The 18,919-nt window shown below is 38.8% G+C and overlaps 1 protein-coding gene across 1 annotated transcript in view; it reads left to right on the top strand.

Annotated features, from left to right (window-relative positions):
• LOC111551107 (dynein heavy chain 6, axonemal) overlaps positions 1 to 18,919 on the top strand; it is a 140,374-nt gene that overhangs the window by 106,346 nt on the left and 15,109 nt on the right. Inside the window, exons 28-30 of the mRNA XM_026456435.1 lie at positions 343 to 481; positions 8,190 to 8,309; positions 9,421 to 9,542. Of these exons, the coding sequence (XP_026312220.1) occupies positions 343 to 481; positions 8,190 to 8,309; positions 9,421 to 9,542 (381 nt within the window). The remainder of the gene's footprint in view (positions 1 to 342; positions 482 to 8,189; positions 8,310 to 9,420; positions 9,543 to 18,919) is intronic.

Genomic DNA, 18,919 nt, shown 5'->3' on the forward strand with positions numbered 1-18,919 from the left:
CAATATTTTTATGCCAAAGGACTACAGGTGAAATTTTTTTTTCCTACTTTGATGAAAAAATGCTTTATTTTACCCTGAAGGAAAAATGTTCTTTTGATAGGTCTATCAAATTTCTAGTAATAGCAAATTTTTTTTTTGAAATATGGGGAGGAGCCAGTATTGAAGGAAGAGGTGCTTCCTCTGTTTGGTGAAAGCCTAGCTGAAGTTGAGCCACATGATTTTACTGATTTTGCAGTGTGGGGATGCCCAATTTCAATGGAAACTTCTTTTTAGTTTTCAATATATTACACAGAATTTATTTTATCAAATTTTGTTTCAGACCAGTTTCATTTTTCATTCTAGGAGAGAAAGAAGTTTGGCCCCCTTGGTTGGAATATCTGCTATGAATTTAATGACAGTGACAGGGAATGTGCTTTACTGAACCTCAACCTCTATTGTAAAGAAGGAAAGATTCCCTGGGATGCACTGATTTATATTACCGGTGAGTACGTCCTTGTGGCCAGGCCTTCCATCTATGTACCACAAAGTTTTTGGTTTACTCCCACCTGGCCCTTACAAAGATGGTGTCCTCCCCCTGTGTTTAATAGTGGTGATGATGATTTTTGATGTTCCTTGTGTGAAGACAAGATTGTGAGAAGAACACATCAGGACATCATGAGAATATTCACATATAGAGAATGGGACAGCTGCTTTCTCAAATAATAATAATAGGAAAAACAGTGCTTGCTACATGCCAAGAACCCTTTTAAGCACTTCCCAAGAATTAGCAGATTTAATCCTCATAACAACCTTACAATGTGAGGACTATTATTATCACCGTTCTACACATAAGAAAACTGAGGCACACCATTTACAAAGTGCTGGGGCCGAGATTTGAACCCAGACAGTGTAACCTCCAGAATCCACGATCTTAAATTCAAAAGAACCTAAACATTATTTGACTAGTAGAGACCTCTTAATTCAGATATACCTGTGAAAAAGAAAAAATCTTTCAGGAATTAAATTTTTGGTAAATGTTAACTGTGACTACATAAGGATCTTGTTGCCAAAATTAGAAGCAATTTGGACCATGTGGGCTCAAGTAGTAAGGGAGAGGATATTTGCACTGGGAAGTGGGAGAAGGAGGAGCTCTGAAAAGGGACAGAAAGGACATGGATGATTTTCATTGGCAAGTAAGGGAAATGCAAAACAGCAGAAGGGTATCAGGTGATCTATAGACTAAAAGGCAAAATGAAACCTTAAAACATATTTGAGATGAAGGCAGCAAGATAACAGTAAAAATAGTTTAGGACCAGTCCCCAGAGTGAACCAACAGGGAAAGCCCTGTAATTTGGGAGGCTACTTTGTACTCCTGCCCCAAGCCATCCCAATGGGGCCAAAATTGTTTAGCAAAGTGGTGATGTAGGCAAAATTGTTCTCTGGTATCCTCTGCTTACCCTGAATTTTCCTATCTCTCATTTTCCTTTTCCTTCTCCCTCTCCTAGAATCCTTGATGTTTCAGGTTACCTCAGTCTCTACTGCTGTGGAAGTAATTGTGGAGGTAAAAAGCAATTTGCCAGACTGATCTATAGATTTAATGCAATCCCTATGTAACAGCAGACTGTTACACCCAGATCAACTGGCATGTTGCAGGAATTGATAAGCTGATTATAAAATTCATATGAAAATGTGCAGGGCCTCATATGGCAAGAACAGTCGTGGAAAGAAGAATAAAGTCAAAAGAGTAACATTTCCCAATTTCAAAACTTACTACAAAGTTACAGCAAGTCATTGTGGCACTGGCATAAGAATAGACATAGGTTTTGACTTGGCAGTGGTGACCATAGTTCTAACACATTTTTTGTTTCTGGCATGAAGGGAGCAGAGCCTTTATCAGGTCGATTTCTTTTTATGTGGCACCCATCCACTGTTCCCTCCAGCACCTAGTCTTGGTCCAAAGAGTCTCAGAGCTGTCAAAAAGTTGTTCTGAAGAAAACAGGACATCTCCGCAACAAATATCCCAAAGCATTGCTGTAAATGAGACTGATTTTATGGGAAAATTAAGAAAGGTGTTCCAGTTCTTACAAATTTGGATCTTCAATCTGTGTTGGAAATTCTGTTTCTGGATCTAGTTTGAGGCACTAAGAAGGATAAGACATCAATTTGCAATGAGCCCTTGCTAGGGTAACATCAATTCTGCTAAAATTGAAGCAGAACAAGCACCAAATTTATGGTGAAGCTTGTATGGAAGAATGGTGAAATATTGATACTTTACAAAAAGTTTATAGGGACAATGCCTCAAACAAATCAGTAGCAGTTTGTAAATGGATAACTAGTTTTAAGAAGGGCCAAGACAGTGTTGAAGATGAAACCCACAGCAGTAGGCCATCCACATCAATTTGCAAAGAAAAAAATTAATCTTGTTCATGCCCTCACTGAAGAGCACCAACAATTAACAGCAGAAACAACAGCCAACACCATAGACATATCAATAGGTTCATTTTACACAATTTTGACTGAAAATTAAAGTTGAGCAAACTTTCCACTCAATAGGTGCCAAAACTTTTACATCCAGATCAGAGGCAGACAAGAGCAAAGCTTTCAGTGGAAATTTAAATAAGTGCAGTCAAGATCCTGAAGCATTTCTTTGAAGAATTATAACAGGAGATAGAACATGGCTTTACCAGTACAATCCTGAAAACAAAGCACGATCAAAGCAATAACTACCAAGGGATGGAAGTGGTCCAGTCAAAGCAAAAGCAGGCTAGTCAAGAACAAAGCTCATGGCAACAGTTTTTTTGGAATGCTGAAGGCATTTTGCTTCTTGACTTTCTGGAGGGCCAGAGAATGATAACATCTGCTTATTATGAGAGTATTTTTAAAAAGTTAGTCAAAGCTTTAGCAGAAAAAATGCCTAAGAACACTTCACCAGAAAGTCCATCTTCACTTCAACAATGCTATTCAGGCCTGTCATCAAACTGGAGCACGTTTGCAAGAGTTTTTATGGGAAATCATTAGGTATTCACTTTACAAACCTGATTTGGCTCCCTCTGACTTCTGTGTTTCCTAATATTAAAATTTTGTTAAAGGGCACCCATTTTTCTTCTGTTAATATAAAAAAAGACTGCATTGACATGGTTAAACTCCCAGGACCATCAGTTCTTTAGGGATGGACTGAATGGCTGGTATCATTGCTTACAAAAATGTCTTGAATTGGTGGACCTTGTGTTGAGAAATAACATTTATATTTTTTAAAAAAAAGAATGGGCTTATAAATCAGTGGAGCAGAATTGAGAATCCAAAAATGACCTTTATATTTATGACCACTGATTTTCAACAATGGTGCCAAGACAATTCAATGGGGGAAGGATAGTCTTTTCAACACATGATGCTGGGGCAATTGGGTGTCCATCCACAAAAGGATAAATTTGAACCCTTATACCATATACAAAAATTAATTCAAAATTGGTGACAGACCTACAATTAACAGAAAAAAGTAAATCTCTTAGAAGAAACTTTGGAGAAAATTGTGACTTGGGGTTAGTCACTGACTTCCGAGATATGACACAAAAAAGAAAAAATAAATTGGACTTCATCAACATCTAAAACTTTTACTCTTAGGCCGGGTGCTGTGGCTCAAGCCTGTAATCCCAGCACTTTGGGAGGCTGAGGCGGGTGGATCACAAGGTCAGGAGATTGAGACCATCCTGGCTAACACAGTGAAACCCCGTCTCTACTAAAAATACAAAAAATTAGCTGGGCATGGTGGCGGGCACCTGTAGTCCCAGCTACTCGGGAGGCTGAGGCAGGAGAATCGATTGAATCCGGGAAGCAGAGGGTGCAGTGAGCCAAGATTGTGTCACTGCACTCCAACCTACGCAACAGAGTAAAACTCCATCTCAGAAAAAAAAAAATTATTAAAACTTTTACTCTTCAACACATACCATCAGGAAAGTGAAAAGGCAAGATGCAGACTGAGAGAAAATATTTGCAAATCATATATCTGATAAGGGCTTGTATCCAAAGTATATAAAGACCTCTTACAACTCAACAATAATAAGAAAAATAACTCAATATTAAAATGATTGAAGATTTGATTTGAATTGACATTTCACCAAAGAAAACACACAAATGCCCAGTAAGCACATGAGAAGATGCTCAATTTGTCATGAGGAAAATGAAAGTTAAATCTCTAATGAAATGCCACTTCACATCTACTAGGATGACCATAATTTTAAAAGACAATAACAAATGCTGGTAAGCATATGAGAAAATTGGAACCCTCATACCTGCTGGTGGCAATGTAAAATTGTCCTGCTGCTTTGAAAAAATGTTTAAACAAAGTTGCCATATGACTTAGCAATTCTACTCCTAGATATGTACTTAGGAAAAATTAAAACATATGTCCTCACGAAAACTTGTACACAAGGCCGGGCTCAGTGGCTCATGCCTGTAATCCCAGCACTTTGGGAGGCCCAAGTGGGTGGATCACAAGGTCAGGAGTTCGAGACTAGCCTGGCCAACATGGAGAAACCCCACCTCTACTAAAAATACAAAAATTAGCTGGGTGTGGTAGTGCACACCTGTAATCCCAGCTGTTCAGGAGGCTGGAGCAGGAGATTCACTTGAAACCAGAAGGCGGATGTGCAGTGAGCCGAGATAGGGCCACTACATTCCAGCCTGGGTGAAAGAGTGAAACTCCATCTCAAAAAACAACAACAACAAAAAAAAAAAACCCACACAAAAACAAAACTTGTACACAAATGTTCACAACAGCATTGTTCATAATAGCCAAAAATGTCCAATAACTGGTGAATGGCTAAGTAAAATATGGCATATCCATAAACAGAATATTATTCCACCATAAAAGGAATAAAGTACTGATACATACAACAACATAAATAAATCTCAAAAACATTATGCTAAGTAAAAGAAGTCAAACACAAAAGCCCACAAGTACAATTCTATGTATATGAAATTTCCAGACGAGTCAAGTCTATAGAGATGGAAAGTAGTTCAGTGGTTTCATGGGACAGGGAGTAGACATGGGGACTGACTGCAAATGGACACAAGATTTCTTTTGGGGGGAAATGGAAATGTTCTAAAGTTAGATTGCAATGATGGGTAGACAACTCCGTAAATTTACCAAAAATTAATGAATTTATATATATATATATAATTATATATAATAGATATATTTTCAATATATATTCTTTTATATATGTTTTATGTGAATTTTATGGTTTTTTAAAATATATCTCATTGAAACTGGTTTTTTAAAAAAGATAGGAGTAAAAAGACAATGCTTTATCCAGGTGGCGATACTTGCTAATGGTGAGTTTTTTTAGGCATTAGTTTATGGATTAATTGATAAAATATTGATTAGTACTATTATGATAGATTCTGGATGTCTGCCTACCAAAAGCTGATGGAGATAATGAATCATTCATAGTAGCCAAAATATAGAAACAACCCAAATGTCCATCAGCATATAAATGGATACAGAAAGTATAGTATATACATACAATGGAATACTATTTATCTTTAAAAAGGAAAGAAATCCTACCATTTGTGACAACATGGATGGACCTGACTGACATTACACTAAATGAAATAAGTTAGTCACAGAAGGACAAATATTGCATGATTCCTTTTATATGAGGCCTCTATAATAGTCAAAAGTCTAGAAGTAGACAAGAGGATGGTGGCTATCACAGGATAGAGGGAGGAAGAAAATGGGGAGTTGTTGTTCAGTAAGTATAAAATTATAGTTATACAAGATGAGTAAGTTACAGAGATCTGTTGTACAATATAGCCCTTACAGTTAATCATAAGGTATTTTGTACTTTAAATTAATTTGTCAAGAGAGTAGATTTCATGTTAAGTATTCTAACCACAATAAAAAAAGTGGGTGGCATGAAGAAATTGTCAGAGGTCATGGATATGTTTACCATACGGATTGTGGAGATAGCAACATAAGTAAATACATATGTCAAAACTCACCAGTTTTGTGTCCCATTTTTTGGATACCAACTAAACCTCAATAAAGGTGCAGGGGTGAGGGGAGGCCAACAGTGTGTGGGACATGGCACTACTAGAGAAACAGTTATTAGCTCCAGAAGAGGAAATGTGTATGGAGGGCAGTTGTGTCTTCAAGAACACTAAAAAAGGTAAGCCGGGGGCATATCCTGAAAGGCCTATGTGTCTTGCTAATAAATTTTGCTCTAACTTATAAACATTGGTTAGCAATTATGGTCTTTTAGGTTAGGAAGAGGTGCAACAATTCACAAAGCTATAATAAAAGCAAAATGAGGGATTGAACATGGAGACATAGCAATACCAGTGGGGAAACTAGACAGGAGAGAATAAACAGAGAAATATTTAGGAGGCTTTAAGTACTGGAAGGTATTTGGGATTGGAGGAGGACCTTCAGATTTTATAGTGTACATTACAGCAATACACACATCCAGGAGTGGTATTGGGGGTGGATCTGAGCTCAAAGTTGGCAAAGACAAAGTCAAACCTCAGGCCTCTCCAGTTTTACTGGATCTATCCCCAAGTCAGCCCACAGAGATGGGAAAGGAAGAGAAAGGGGAAGCCACTATGTTGGGTTCTGCAGTGGGACCCACAGGAACCATGATGCTGGGGCCAGACCAAGCGGTGGCATGGATGGTGGACCCCACCACACACACACATGCATGCACACATGTACACACACACACGGTCCCTCTTCTAAGAAGACCAAAGCCAGAAGACTCCTTCTTGAAAGTGAGCTGTGAGTCGTCTACCCTGAGTCAAAATGACAGAGTTCCTTGTTTACTCAGTTTGACCCAAGAAAAAGGATAGAGTCAAATCTGGATGGAGAAGCACAAAATCTGTTGATTTGTAAGGAAAACACTTCTGTGCTTCTTGTCAAAATGCAGATATTTTAATTAGAAACTTATTTTAGAATAATATATGTTAGGACACCCTTCTTCCCCTGACATCATCATGCAGTTGGAGAAACTAGAGCTTTATGTTCCAGCGCCAAGGACCCAAGAGGAGTTTCAAGTCAGGCCATATTAGATGGACCCACAACAGAGATTTAACCCAATTTTATGTTCCAAGATTTCCCAGAGGGTCACTAAAGAATACTCCTAGAAAGATACAGAACATCTCCTTTTTACTTCTTGGAATTGCCGACACAGGGATTCAGCAACTTAACCATCAGCCCTGGTACCTACTTCCCCTCCCCTCTCCCTGAGTGTCTTATCCAACAAGACTGACGAGTGACTCCAACAGGAGAGGGAAGACAGGCATCTCTACAGGATGTGCAGATAAAGACATTCCTGTCTTGGAAGAAATAAATTACTGAGATTCCAAAGACTAAAATAACTTTCTCTCAACCAACCATGTCAGCTTGAAAGAGAAAGAAAAAACAATTTTTTCTTCCTGACATGATGGAAGAAATAGAGATGAGAATGGATCAACAGTTGAAGGATTCAGAAGTTGACAATATTGGTATCACAGGTGAAATCCTTCCAGGAACACTACAGTGGTGAATGGTGAATTGTAGCAATCGATCTGGAATTTTAAAGAAATTATATCAGCAATAGATTCCAGTGTGCTTCCTTGCTACACATAGTTTGGGGATGACACATGGAAAGTAGCTTCTCTGTGGAAAGAGAGATGGGATGCTAATCAGTTATAATTCCTTATCATTACTGTGAAGTGAGTTGTCCCTTTTGCTTTGAATCTATCTTTCCTCGTTACCCTGATAGCAATAATTAATAAGGAATGTATAGAGGTTGAATGCCTTGCTACAAATACTTGATTCTGCTTTACTCATTGGCTTCGAAAGAAGCACTGTTTGATGGAAAATGTGTATGCTTTAGAATACTGCAATCAATGATAAGACTCAAAATCACTATTTCAAAGCAAAAGAACAAAAACAAAAAAGAAATATGTAGATAGAGCTCAGTGGCTTTAGTTTCTGAACACTAAAACAGCAAAATAATGAGAGTAGAGTACATATAGTAGATTTTTTCTACTTTTCTAAAACTGACTTCTATTATCTTTGAGGGGGGTGGTGGAAGGAAATTCTGTTGTTTGCTTTCCATTTTCAGTACCAAACAAATGTGTACATAAATAAACGTTAAAATTTTTAAATTAGGTATGCCTATCAATTTTTTAAGAACAGCGATAATTTCAAAATGCAAATTTATTTTCAGGTGAAATTACCTATGGTGGTAGAGTCACAGACAGCTGGGATCAAAGATGCCTTCGTACTATCTTGAAAAGATTTTTTTCTCCTGAAACATTAGAAGAAGATTATAAATACTCTGAATCAGGTAAATGACTTTTCAATATTACAGGAAAGGCCTTTCCCAAGAAGTCGTTGAGAGCATCTCTCAGTTTCCCATCCAGGGGCTGTCTGTGTCGGGTCTCCACAACCCTCTTATAGCCACACCCTATCCCCATGCTTGGCCACTTTCAGAGCTGGTTTGATAGTAGGATCACAGAGCTACATAGTGCTTGGTAACTACTTTGAATTGCTTCGATTTTAAAGTTTATTGCACTGTGTCTAAATTTGTTTTCACTCTTATGTTCTAGTGTATTTTGAATGTAATCAAATAAAACACCCAGACATAGTGGCACATGTCTGTGGTCCCGGATACTCAGGAGGCTGAGGTAGGAGAATCACTTGAGCTCAGGAGTTCAAATCCAGCCTGGGCAACATAACAAGACCCAGTCTCTAAATCATAGTAAATATTATTACTACTACTAAGTAAAAGTTTTTTAAATAAAGAAATGAAAATGTCTATTACAGCAAGTTGAGTAAAAACCAGATCTGTGAGTTGGAGATAGCTCATTACGAGTCAGACAGCAAACAGATTAATTGTCCTGAGTGCTGATCCCCTTGGAAGAAGCAACTTGATTAGTACAAGCTCATAAAAGCTCCTACCATTGAGCATCAGTCAGAGCCGATAAGATTCAACTGTATATCCTGCAATCATATAGATAGTTGAGTAACCCTAGATTTCAATGTAGCTTTTAGTTTGGGGAATTAGAGAAGGCTGTTGTTTATCAAATAAGTATGAAAGCAATCTCTAACACAAGCATAAATTTAAGCCCTTAATGAGTTACACCTTTCAGCATAGATTTGGAGCCCTTCATGAGTTATACTTTTCAGCAGCATATCCCTGGATTCTCCGCGTCTTTAAATCCTCTGGAGAAGGCATTTGAAAGGTTAGGACAGTAATCAGATTCTCAAGGCCTGAAGAAAAGGTAACAAAACTAGACACCGCAATGAAAGCATGAAAGCTTAGGAAAAACAATCCCCCTTGCTACATGAGCCAGCTGATTGCAGCCACCATCTGCACCACACAAAGAAGAATCAAACTTGGCAGTATAAAGCCAGTCTATTTGAGACATATTTGTCTTCTGTGTTTTTAATAACAGGCATCTATTTTGCACCCATGGCTGACAGCCTACAAGAGTTTAAGGACTACATTGAAAATCTGCCTTTGATCGATGACCCAGAAATTTTTGGAATGCATGAAAATGCCAATCTAGTCTTCCAGGTATGTGGCCTTTCATCTTAAAATACATATTTATGTTGTGTGTAGAAACGCAAAACATCAATAATCACCCCTACTCACTCTGGAAATTATGATCTTCCTAAATAAACAAATAAAATAATTGTTTCACCTTGACTTCAACATTTGGTTCCAATTTAGTCTGTTACCTCTGGGTCCTTCACAGAATCCTAAGACTGTCACGCATTTTCCCTGTCACTGGCCAAGCCCCTCCATCTCCCGGCCTTCTGCCTAGTCCATCCATAATCTACCTGATCACAATCCAACAATTACATGAGGATTTCAGAAACAATATAACCCTCTCCCTTTGCCCTTCTTCTACCAGGCTGGGCACATTTGTGTCATACTACACAAAGGTTTGTGGATCCTTACATGATTCAATGATAAAAATACAGTGACAAATGTCCAAAGCAGATAAATTAAAACACCGTTTATTAAAAGCATGGTCACAGTGTCAGATAATAACCCAGAGAAAACTGAGTTGTTTTACTCCTCTGTAAAGACCTTGTGATGCTGCACCATTACCTAAGGGTAGTCCAAGCTCTTCAGCGTGCACTCAAAGCTCTCCTACGCCTGCGCGGAGTCACCAGGCGCCAGAACCAACCCCTGGACTTGGACTGGACCTAAAGAAGGAGTCAGTGAAGGAACCCCAGGGCACCACGTTCCTGCCATGGACTTCTGAGATCCTAGACACAGGAGTTCCTGTGACCCCCACAGACCTTTGGACTGGCAGGCAGAGCAGCCCAAGGAAAAAGCAGAGGCACAGTTTGAACCCACACAGAGCCCAGAAGGCTTTGCTAGGCTGTGCAGCTGCAGGATAACGCTACCACAGACATTCATCCCCCAAGGCTTTCTATGTTACACTGAGTGGCTGTAGCTCCTACTATCTGCCAGTCCAGGAAACAGCAGAGCCTGAGCATGCTCATGCCTCAAGACAGGCCCCACCACCGTCGCTACAGGCCCAAAGTGCATCTATTCCATGCACCGCTTTGTCTGCTGGCCCCTCCCAAGACCACCTCTGAGGCCACTCCTGTGGGAGAGTGCCCACAGCACAGCCTGCACGGCCCTGCCTGAGTGTTTTATTGGCAGCCCAGGAGTAGTTCACCACCCCCATCACAGCCAGTGCTTGACCCCTAGGGGCCAGGGGAAAAATCCACAGTTCTACTCCCAACTCCCCAGGACTCAAGTACACCACCCAGGGATATCAAATTGATACCTGTGGCCTCAGCTCGAGTAGGGGAACACAAAGAAGAGTATGGCACAGGTTTGTAGGCCAGCATGGGAGCTGGTCACTCCTCTTTTTTTTTTTTTTTTTTGAAACAGTCTCGCTCTGTCATTCAGGCTGGAGTGCAGTGGTGCGATCTCAGCTGACTGCAACCTCTAACTCCCGGGTATGAGCAATTCTCCTGCCTCAGCCTCCCAAGTAGGCTAGGATTACAGGCGCCCACCACCATGCCCAGGTAATTTTTGTATTTTTAGTAGAGACAGGGTTTCACCATGTTGACCAAGCTGGTCTCGAGCCCCTGACCTCAGGCGATCCACCTGCCTCGGCCTCTCAAAGTGCTGGGATTACAGGCGTGAGCCACTGCACCCAGCCCACCCCTCCTTTTTCCAAGATGGGCATGGCCTAACAGCCACCACTTCTTGCTTATGGAGTTCCATAGCCCAGAATGCCTGGGCTGGCTCAGGGATCTGGACAAAAATGGCTTGGGACAAACCAAGCTGGTCGGGCCTGCTACCTGGGCAGAGACTGGAGGGAGACCCACTGGGTCAGGGAGCATGAGGTGGGCAGGCCCCATAACCATTCGCTGGGCTGAGAAGCCTAGACAGCAGGTGCCATATTGGTTGCACACTGGCAGTGCCACTACCATGTCCAGGGAGCCTCCACCTTTGAACAACTGCATCACCAAACCACTTGCCAACATACTCCACAACTCACTCTAACTTTGGCAAGCACAGGGGATGGGCAGTTACCTAAGGAGTAAAGGGTCTTCTAGAGACAGTCCTTGGTGCAAACCGCCCCTAAGAAAGGAGGGAGCACACTCCACCAAAGCCCTGCTTGGAACAAAGGAAATGGGAGTGTGACACCAGCCACTAAAAGAGACACCACCAAGACCTAGGAATGGACTTAAAGAGGGAACATCTCTCATTTTCCACCCTCACCCGCCTTCCCGTTGGAGCCCTTCCTGTTGGGGCCTGGTAAGTGTGTGTACTGCAGTAAGCTGCTTTTCTGCGATTCTCCATTGGACCCACCCCTGCTGAAGGTAACTGAGTTGGAGGAGCATGTTTTTTGCACTTCTCTAGTGCCTCCACCCCCACTGAGGGCTATTGCAGCTAAGAGCCTATGTGCTGGCTCTATTGAGCACCATCCACTGGACTACAGCCGGAATTACAATACCAAACAAAAATAACATTGCTACAAGCAATGCCTGTCAAACACGCTGCATAAACCTCTACGTAACCAAAGAACCCATATAGAGTTTTGCCACTCTGAAAGCACCCAGAAACAAAGCCAATTGATTGTACACAACACACACAACAGTTATATCCTCCAGGAAAAAAAAAAAGAACAAAAAGTCAAAAAACTCCATTCAAACAAAAGCAAATTCAAAAAGATAAAGAAGCATCAACTCCTTCAGATAAGAAGAAATCAGCACAAGAACTTCAGCAATACAAAAAGCCAGAGTGCTTTGTTACCTCCAAAGGATCTCACTAGTTCCCTAGCAATGGATCCTAGTCAGATTGAAATGTCTGAAATAATAGAAACAGAATTCAGAATATGTGTGGCAAGAAAACTTGAGATCCAATAGAAAGTTGAAATCCAATGCAAAGAAGCCAGAGAAATAATCCAAGGTTTAAAAGATGATACAGCTATATTAAGAAAGAACAAAACAGAGCTTCTGAAATTGAAAATCTCACTACAGGAGTATCAAAACAAAACTGGAAGCCTTAACAACAGATTAAACCAAGCAGAAGAATGCATTTCAGAACTCAAAGATTGGTCCTTTGAATCAACCCAGTCAGAAAAAACAAATAAAGAGAATTTTTTAAGGTTCTCTTTTTTTTCTGAGAAATAAGAAATTATGTAAAATGACTAAATCTACCATTTATTATCATTCCTTGGAGAGAAGAGAAAGTAAGCAACTGGAAAACATATTGGAGTATATAATCCAAGAATATTTCCCCTCTCTCACTAGAGAAGTTGGCATGCAGATACAAGAAATCCAGAGAACTCCTGCAAGATCTGCAAGATACTATATAAGCTGACCATCCCTAAGACATAGTCGTCAGACTTTCCAAGGTCAAACCAAAGAAAAAATTAGAGAAAAGGGCCATATTACCTATAATGGGAATCCTATCAGAATAACAGCAGTCTCTCAGCAGAAAACTTAGAAGCCAGAAGATATTGGGGGCCCATTTTTAGCATTCTTAAAGAAAATAAATTCCAGGGCCAGGCACGGTGACTCACGCCTGTAATCCTAACACTTTGAGAGGCAGAGGCAAGTGGATCACCTCAGCTCAGGAGTTCCAGACCAGCCTGGGCAACACGTTGAAACCCCATCTCTACTAAAATACAAAAAGTTAGCCAGGCATAGGGGCATGCACCTGTAATCCCAGCTACTCGGAGGCTGAGACAGGAGAATTGCTTGAACCCAGGAGGCAGAGGTTGCAGTGAGCAGAGATCACACCATTGCAATCCAGCCTGGGTGACAGAGTGAGGCTCTGTCTCAAAAAAAAAAAGAAAAGAAAAGATATTCCAGCAAAGACTTTCATATCCTGCCAAACTAAGCCTCATAAACAAAACACAAGTAAAATACTTCCCAAGCAAGTAATCACTGAGAGAATTTGGCACCAGCAGACCAGTTCTACAAGAGATGCTTAAGGGAATCCTAAACATAGAAATGAAAGAACAATACATGTAACCACAAAATCACACATAAGTACATAGCCTACAGACTGCATAAAACAACTACATAATCGAGACTACAAAGCAACTAGCCAAAAACACCACAACAGAAACAAAACCTCACATATCAATATTAACCTTGAACATAAATGACCTAAACATTCCACTTAAAAGATATAGAGTGGCAAACTGAATTAAAACACAAGACCCATCCTTCTGCTGTCTTCAAGAGACCCATCTCACATGTAAAGACAACTATAGGCTCAAAGTAAAGGGATGCAAAAAGATCTATCATGCAAACAAAATAAAAAAGAGCAAAGAATGCTATTCTTGTATCAGAGAAATCAGACCATAAACTAACAACAGTAAAAAAGGACAAGGAGGGCATGATATAATGATAAATAATTCAATTCAAGAAGATTTAGTGATCCTAAATATATATGCTCCCAATATTGGGGCACTCAGATTTATAAAATAATTACTTCTACCTAAGAAAAGACTTTTACAGCCACACAATAATCATAGAAGCAGCAGGGGTGGGGACTTCAACACTCCACTGACAACATTAGACAGATCATGAAGGAAGAAAACTAACAAAGAAATTCTAGACTTAAATTCAGTACTTGACTAATTGGACCTAATAGACATCTACAGAATATTCCACCAATAATGAAAGAATATACATTCTTCTCATCTGCCCACAAAACATAATCTAATATTGACCACATGTTTGGTCATAAAGCAAGTCTCAACAAATTTAAAAAATCAAAATCATACCAAGCATGTTCTCAGAACACAGTGGAATGTAATTAGACATCAATACCAAAAGGAACTCTCAAAACCACACAAATACATGGAAATTAAACAACTTGCTCCTGAATGGACTTTTGGGTAAATGAAGAAATTAAGGCAAAAATCAAAAAATTATTTGAAACAAATGAACATAGAGACACAAGATACCAAAAGCTCTGAGATGCAACATAAACAGTGTTAAGAGGAAAGTGAATAAAGCTAACTGCCTATGTCAAAAAGATATTAATAGAAAGATCTCAAATTAACAACCTAATGTTGCACCCAAAGGAACTGGAAAAACAAGAACAAACTAAACTCGAAGCTTGCGGAAGAAAAGAAATAACTAAAATCAGAGGAGAACTAAATGAAATTGGGACCAAAAAGAAAAAAGCATACAAAGTCAACAAAAAAAAATGTTAGCTCATTGAAAGGATAAAAATGACTGGTAAACTGTTAGCTAGATTAACAAAGACAAAAAAGAAGATACAAATAAGCACAATTAGAAATGACAAAGTGACATAACAACTGCTCCCACAAAAATATAAAAGATCCTCAGAGACTACTACGAATATATTTATGTGATTTATGTGCACAAACTAGAAAATCTAAAGGAAATGGATAAACTCTTGGAAACACACAACCTCCCAAGATTGAACCGGAAAGAAATAGAAACCCCAAACAGACCAATAATGAGTTACAAAATTGAATCAGCAATTTTAAAAACCTACCAATCAAAACAAGTTTTGCACCAGACAGATTCACTGACAAATTCTACCAGATGTACAAAGAAGAGCTGGTGACCAATCGTATGGAAATTATTCCAAAAAATCAAAGAAGAGGGATTCCTCCCTAACTCATTCTATGAAATCGGTATCATCCTAGCATCAAAATGTGACAAAGACCAACAAAAAGAGAAAACTGCAAGCCAATAACCCTGATGAACATAAACTCAAAACTCCTCAACAAAATACTGGGAAATCTAATCCAATAGCACCCCAAAAGGATAATCCACCACAATCAAGTGGGCTTTATTCTTGGGATGCAACGATGGTTCAACATACAAATCAATAAATATAATTCACTGCATAAACAGAATTAAAAACAAAACCATAGGATTATCTCAATCAATGCAGGAAAATCATTCAATAAAGTCCAACATCCTTTAATGATAAAAACCCTCAACAAACTAGGCATTGAAGAAACATACCTCAAAGTAATAAGAGCCATCTGTGACAAACCCATAGCCAATATCATACTTCACAGGAAAAAACTGGAGGCATTTCCCCTAAGAACTGGAACAAAACAAGGATGTTCACTCCTACCACTCCTGTTCAACATATTAATAGTACTGGAAGTCCTAGCCAGAGTAATCAGGCAAGAGAAAGAAATAAAATGCGTCCAGATAGGAAAAGAGGAAGTCAAATTATCTCTCTTCACTGACAATATGATTCTATACCTAGAAAATCCCAAAGATTCTGCCAAAAGACCTACTAAACTACTTCAGTAAAGTTCCAGGATACAAAATCAATGTACAAAAATCAGTAGCATTTCTATACATCAATAATGTTTAAGCTGAGGACCAAATCAAGAACACAATGCCATTCACAATTTCCACAAGGAAAATAAAATAACTAAGAATACATCTAACCAAGGAGGTGAAACATCTCTACAAGAATTACAAAACACTGCTGAAAGAAATCATGGATGGCACACGTAGAAACATTTCATGCTCACAGATTGGAAGACTCTATATTATAAAAATGCCCACACTGCCCAAAGTGATCACACATTTGAATCTATTTCTGTCAAACTACCAACATCATTTTTCACAGAATTAGAAAAGAATATTCTAAAATTCACAGGAAACCAAAAAAGAGCTTGAATAATCAAAGCAATTCTAAGCAAAAAGAACAAAGCCAGAGCCATCATACAAGGCTACAGTAACCAAAAGCATGGTACTGGTACAAAAAATAGACACATAGACCAATGGAACAGAGTAGAGAACCCAGCAATAAAGTTACATACCTACAACCTTCGATCTTCAACAAAGTCGACAAAAATAAACAATGAAGAAAGAACACTCTATTCAACAAATGGTCCTAAGAAAACTGGCTAACCTTATGTAGAAGAATAAAACGAAACTCCTACCACTCGTCATATACAAAAATTAATGCAAGATGGATTAAAGAATTAAATGTGATACCTCAAACTATTTAAACCCTAGAACAAAACCTAGGAAACACCAGGATATTAGCCTATGCAAATAATTTATGGCTAAGGCCTCAAAAGCAAATGCAACAAAAACAAAAATTGACAATTGTGACCTAATTAAACTAAAGAGCTTTTGCCCAGCAACAGAAACTATCAATAGGGTAAACAGACAACCTACAAAATGGGAAAGTATATGTGCAAAGCATGCTGACAAAAGGACTAATATCCAAAATCTATAAGGAACTTAAAGAAACCAACAAGCAAAAAACAAACAACCCCATTAAAAGGGGGCAAAGGACATAAACAGACACTTCTCAAAAAAAAAAAAAAAGAAGATGAAAGACGACCAGGTGTGGTGGTTCATGCCTGTAATCCCAGCACTTTGGGAGGCTGAGGCAGGCGGATCATCTGAGGTCGGGAGTTCGAAACCAGCCTAAACAACGTAGAAAAACCCTGTCTCTACTAAAAATACAAAACTAGCCAGGCGTGGTTTGGCACAAGCCTGTAATCCCAGCTACTCGGGAGGTTGAGGCAGGAGAACCGCTTGAACTTGGGAGGCGGAGGTTGCAGTGAGCCAAGATCATGCCATTGCACTCTAGCCTAGGCAGCAAGAGTGAAACTTTGTCTCAAAAAAAAAAAAAAAAGAAAGAAAGAAAAGAAAAACACAAGCAGCCAACAAACATGAAAAAAATGCTCAACATCACTAATCATCAGAAAAATGTGAATCAAAACCACAATGAGATGTCATCTCACACCAGCCAGAATGGTAATTATTAAAAAGTCAAAAAATAACATGTTGGTGAAGTTATAGAGAAAACAGAATGCTTATACACTGTTGGTGGGATTGTAAATTAGTTCGGCCCCTGTGAAAAGCAGTTTGGAGATTTCTCAAAAAACTGAAAATAGAAGGCTGGGTATCAACTCAAAGAAAAATAAACCATTCTACCAAAAAAAACACATGAACTCATATGTTTGCAGTTCTATTCACAATAGCAAAGACATAGGATTAACATAGGTGCCCATCAACAGTGGGCTGGACAAGGAAAATGTGGTACATATACACCATGGAATACTACACAGTCACAAAAAAAAGAATGAAATCATGTTCTTTGCAGCAAATTGATGCAGCTGGAGGCCATTATCCGAAGTGAATTAATGCAGAAACAGAAAACCAAATACTGCATGTTCTCACTTACAAGTGGAAGCTAAACACTGGGTACACATGGACATAAAGATGGGAACAATAGACACTGGGGACTCCAAAAGGGGGGAAAAGGAAGGAAGAAAAGAGTTGAAAAACAACCTGTTAGATACTATGTTCACTATTTGGGTGATGAAGTTCAGTAGAAGCCCAAACCTCAGCACCATGCAACACATCCGTGTAACAAACCTGCACATGTACCCTCTGAATCTAAAATGTTTTTTAAAAAATTAAGGCAAGTGGTAAATCAAAACATTTTTGAAACAAAAACTGAAAAGTTAGCTTTCTATATTATAGAATTATCTTATAAATTAATAAATAATAAAATGCTAAAAATCAAAGATGTGCAAAAAACATTATGAATAATTCATAAAGGAGTAATATAGATGGTCAATGAACATATTTTTCAAGATTTAAATTCTTAAAGAAGTGCAAAAAATGAGAAACTATTTCATCTATTAAATTATAAACATTTGTTTAATAATATTAATTCTTGCAAAGACATAGAAAGACAGGCTTTATGATACACTATTGTTGGAAATATAAATTGATACAATGTTTTTAGAAATTAATATCGTAATACCAAGTTTTAAAGTATTGCCTCTACTTAATCTATCATTTAAAGAATTTCAAAAATGGTGGATGAAATTCATACAAACATATTCTATTCCCCAAGTGTAATAAGATTGGCTGGGCGTGGTGGCTCACACCTGTAATCCCAGCACTTTGGGAGGCCAAAGCAGGTGAGTCACTTGAGGCTAGGCGTTCAGGACCAGCCTGGCCAACATGGTGAAACCCTGTCTCTACTAAAACTGTAAAAATTAGCCAGGCATGGTGACGGGTGCCTGTAATCCCAGCTACTTGGAGGCTGAGGCAGAATCGCTTGAGCCTGGAGACAGAGGTTGCAGTGAGCCAAGATCACGCCACTGTACTCCAGCCTGGGCAACAGAGTGAGACTCCATCTCAAAAAAAAAGTCTAATAAAATCAAAAAACTAGAAATTTCCAAAAAATAGATAAGTAATTCATATTAATTATGGTGCATTTATACCACAATTAGTATCACATTGTCCCTTAAATTATCACTTAGTCACTTAAAGCATGGTTAATGAGGATTTTTCAGTGATACTAGAAAACTCATAATATTGAAAATGAATTAATATTACATAAATTTATTAGCTCAATTTTGCAAACCGTATGCACATATATACAGAAAGTGTCCAAGTTGAAGTAAACTATAGTTTATTTAGTTA

The sequence above is a fragment of the Piliocolobus tephrosceles genome, chromosome 15 (genome assembly GCF_002776525.5).
Source record: "Piliocolobus tephrosceles isolate RC106 chromosome 15, ASM277652v3, whole genome shotgun sequence".
NCBI classification, from domain to species: Eukaryota; Metazoa; Chordata; class Mammalia; order Primates; family Cercopithecidae; genus Piliocolobus; species Piliocolobus tephrosceles.